Here is a 3,851-nt window from a genome sequence, read left to right on the forward strand (position 1 = left end):
CTATAGCCATCTACATACAGTTTGTCTACTTATTATGACCAAAAATCTGTATACAGTGTCAGGCATTATAAAAGTGCAATTTTTGCTTGAGTCATTTAAAGTCTGAGGTTTGGCAGAGTGAGTACACAAAAAAGAATAAGGCTAATAGATGCACAGATTGTGTTTAAGACTGTTACTCTATTACTGTTTTTAAAAAGAACAGTTCACCCGAAAATTAACATTCTGTCATAACATGACAGCATTTTCATTTTTGGGTGAACTGTCACTTTAACATCTACACAGCAACTAGTATGTTTTCTGTGTTGTCTTTATGTGTTTACATGCACGATTGTGATACAATGATATTGCTTAATAACCCAACAACATCTAAGTCCAAACAATGTTCTTTTATCGGGTAACATTTTTAAATGGTGAAAGCAAGACCTGATTGCAACACATTTTTAATATCTATATGTAAACACCTTTACCGATATTTGTACCAATACTTTTATTTTTGCATCAGTATACTGTTGTGCATGTAAACACATCAATGCCATTATTTGAGGTTATAATTATAAGTTGTCCCTTTGCTACCTTTACCACTGCCTCCTCGTACAGACTAACAAGTTGGGGGGAAAAAATCAGTGAAGCTTCTTTTAACGGTGGCTGGTTTAGACTCACATACAAATCACACAAATTGAGATATTTCACATATACCACGTTGTCTTCTCCAGCCCACTTCCACAAGATACACTGGGCAAACAGATGGCAAAACTGCTGCTCAGACGTCCAGTGACATTCTGAAGTGTTGTGCCCTTTGAGCCAACTCTTTGGCAATGCCCTGCACCTCCCGGAGAGCCAGTTTGTCAGGAAAGTCCAAAGCTGCCTTCTTGGTCATCATGGCCAGTTGCTTGAGATGGGCACACAGCTGATTGCTCACAGACAACATTTCCTGGCTGGCCTCACGATTTTTAGCTTCACTACACAAAGTGTTCACAAGTCTTTGGCCCACCATAATGACCAGCTTGCTGTGGGAGATGAACTTTTCAGGTGGCTGGCCATCATTTAGGCTACTTATAAACACACTGATGGCCTTCTGAATAGCTCCAAAATACAGCCGGCAGTGGTCAGAGATGGAAGGCTTCATGGAGGTCTGGACTGGAGTGCAGGGGTTAACTGATAGTGATTTGGAAACCTTTTGAAGACACATTGAGTAATAAATTGTTTTAGAAAGCTGAAATCAATCAGTTTTGAACACAATACTGTGAGCTGTACTGTCAGGGTCACAAGTTTTTACCTGCTTTTTCAAGGTATCACCATTTCTCTTTGATTTTAGACTGCTTTTTGCTGGTTTTAGTTGTTCGTCAAACTCTGTCTTTGTCTGTTGAAAGCAGTAAAGAATTAATACTGAATACTTAAGCAAGAGAACATCAAACTGATTCAAAGTGACAGAAAAGACATTTATAATGTTATCAAATATTTCTTTTTCAAATAACAATCATACAAAATGTTTCTTGAGCAGCAAATCAGCATATTAGAATGATTTCCAAAGGATCATGTGACACTGAAGATTGGATGAAATGGCTGTTGAAAATTTTGATTTGCCATCACAGGAATAAATGATATTTTAAAATATATTATATAAAATATAAATTGTAATTGTAACTTTTACTGTTAATGGATCAAATAAATGCTTAAAAAGTTAAAAAGATTAACTTTGCTGTCATTAATACAAGTCAAATTAATAATTTAATATTACTATTACATGTAGTCTTTAGCAAATTTCAAAATGAATATCCATTTTTCATACTGTACTTTATAATGTTGTGATGCTTAAATTTACTCATAACATTTACAATGATTTAAATTTTTGTTAGCGCATTATTTTAAATTTTCTAAATTTATTATGATTTAATATTTAATTTATATTATAGTATACATTTATAATTTAACCTTTAATATCAACCATTTATCAGTTATAGGCCATAACATGAAAATAATTATGGTCTTATCAGCTTGAGGTGTGATTTGCCTACCTGAAGTTGTACATAGTCACTTTCATCTATTCCTGAGTCTACCATTGGTTCACTTTTGCTCCTTTCAGATGTGCTTATATTCTCCACTACGTCTGGTTCCTTAGCCGGCACTCTGAAAAGAAGCTTTCCGTTAGCATTCAGGATGGATACCAGCCTCTTCACATCCTCTGGTACGGTTCGAGCCACCATAACAAAGCGCTCCAGGTGGTCAGGTGTCTGTGACTGATCGGCATCCTGAGCTAGCGTATCCAGCAGCCAGCCCAGATCTCGCAGAGTCCTTGCAGCCTCTTGAAGGATCAAGCCCGAGTCTTCAATGATGGAGATCTGCTTCAGCAGCCTGGTCTGCAGGTTAAAGTCTGTCAGCCGCTGTGCATTACCTCTGACATCCAAGGCGAAGTTCAAGAAACAGGTGACAGAGTCAGTCGCATCTTCGGTGGCCATGCGGATCTGATGGAGGTGCTGACTCAGATGCTCTTTGGTTCTCCATTGGCTGCTGACGAACAGCATAAGTTTGGGCACAGATTGGCACACCGCTTCTTGTAGCTCAAGCAACCTGTTGCTGACTTCCTCCTGTGAAAGTGTGACCTCACGCAAGGGCTCAGGTTCAGGAGAACTTAGCATGAAGGAGTCGCATGAGCTCCTTGAAGAACTGGAAGCAGTGGAGGAGGTGGACACCGTTGAGCTCCTCTGGTGGTCTTTGTTGTCCCTTCTAATCGTCCCTTTCACAGGCTGCCTGGACGTTGTCCTGCCCCTCGAGGGCCAACGATGAAGTTGGTCATACATGGGTCCAGGTTTATCCCTGTACTCAATCGATTCATGGCTCATTTTAGAGTCCGTTTCAGGAGGGCATTGCTGTATGGATAACACTACAGGACTGTCTGTTTGTTTAAGGCAAGGTGGGACATCATAGATGCATGTATTTGTTGAATTCCCAGTGTCTGTACAAGACTGCACCACTGCTTTGCTCGGTTTGGGGATGTCATAGAGGGGCTGGATGGGACCATGCTTCATTTCAGGCCAGCTGTGATTTGGCAAAGTGTCATAAAGTGGCTTGTTTGAATACATAGTTTTGGGTGGCATGGTGCCATAGTAACAAGTTTCACTTCCTTGTTTTTGGGGGACAACAGGCACATCATAAATCCATTCAGACTTACAGGGTTTTGGCATGGTACTATAACAACATAGAGGCTTTTGAATATCGTCATTGATGAAGGGCACTGGGATGTCATAATTGGGGTCTTGGGAAGCCAATGGGTGTATGGTGGCGACCTAAAAAAGAAGGAAATAAATTGCAAATTGATTCGATTCAGCTTTTGTATTGAATCGGTTATATCAGTAAAGATGTCTTCACAGTTTTAATGTGTTTGTTTGAATTGCTGTACAGGCGTTACTATGCTTACTTTTTTCTTGGTTGAAGCGGCGCATCTCAGTAGTTCATGTCTGTTATGAAAGTCGGTGCTTGACATCAGTGATGTTTTCCTTTCCAAAGGCTTCAGTGTAGATGGCTTCAAAAGACAAGTTACACAATTTACGACGTTATCTTTGATCAGTATCATTTTGCAGAGTATTTCTTAAGGTGACATTCTACTCTTAGTCTTTTGAATGAATAACCAAAAATGACAAGTGCAAGGGTTTTTAAACATTTCAATGCCAAAGACCCCCCAAAATAAAACTAAATTTTTTTCATATATAAAGAATGTAAAAATTAAGTGTTATTTTGTAAAGAAAACATTTTATTTTATTAATATTTCCAAAATTAAATTATACGTATTAAATTATTAAAAAAATTATTTTAAAAAAAGCAAATAAAATAAATAGTATATATATATATATATA

At 38.1% G+C, this 3,851-nt stretch overlaps 1 protein-coding gene across 1 annotated transcript in view; it reads right to left on the reverse strand.

Annotated features, from left to right (window-relative positions):
* Positions 1-525: 525 nt before the first annotated feature.
* The window catches only part of LOC107556357 (cas scaffolding protein family member 4-like), an 18,134-nt gene continuing 14,808 nt past the window's right edge, over positions 526-3,851 (reverse strand). Inside the window, exons 4-7 of the mRNA XM_016239456.1 lie at positions 3,416-3,520; positions 2,016-3,284; positions 1,277-1,360; positions 526-1,174 (exon numbers count right to left, since the gene is read on the reverse strand). Coding sequence (XP_016094942.1) covers positions 761-1,174; positions 1,277-1,360; positions 2,016-3,284; positions 3,416-3,520 — 1,872 coding nt within the window. The 3' untranslated portion in view covers positions 526-760. The remainder of the gene's footprint in view (positions 1,175-1,276; positions 1,361-2,015; positions 3,285-3,415; positions 3,521-3,851) is intronic.

Source organism: Sinocyclocheilus grahami, unplaced genomic scaffold (genome assembly GCF_001515645.1).
Source record: "Sinocyclocheilus grahami isolate Dianchi unplaced genomic scaffold, SAMN03320097.WGS_v1.1 scaffold20.1, whole genome shotgun sequence".
Classification (NCBI taxonomy): domain Eukaryota; kingdom Metazoa; phylum Chordata; class Actinopteri; order Cypriniformes; family Cyprinidae; genus Sinocyclocheilus; species Sinocyclocheilus grahami.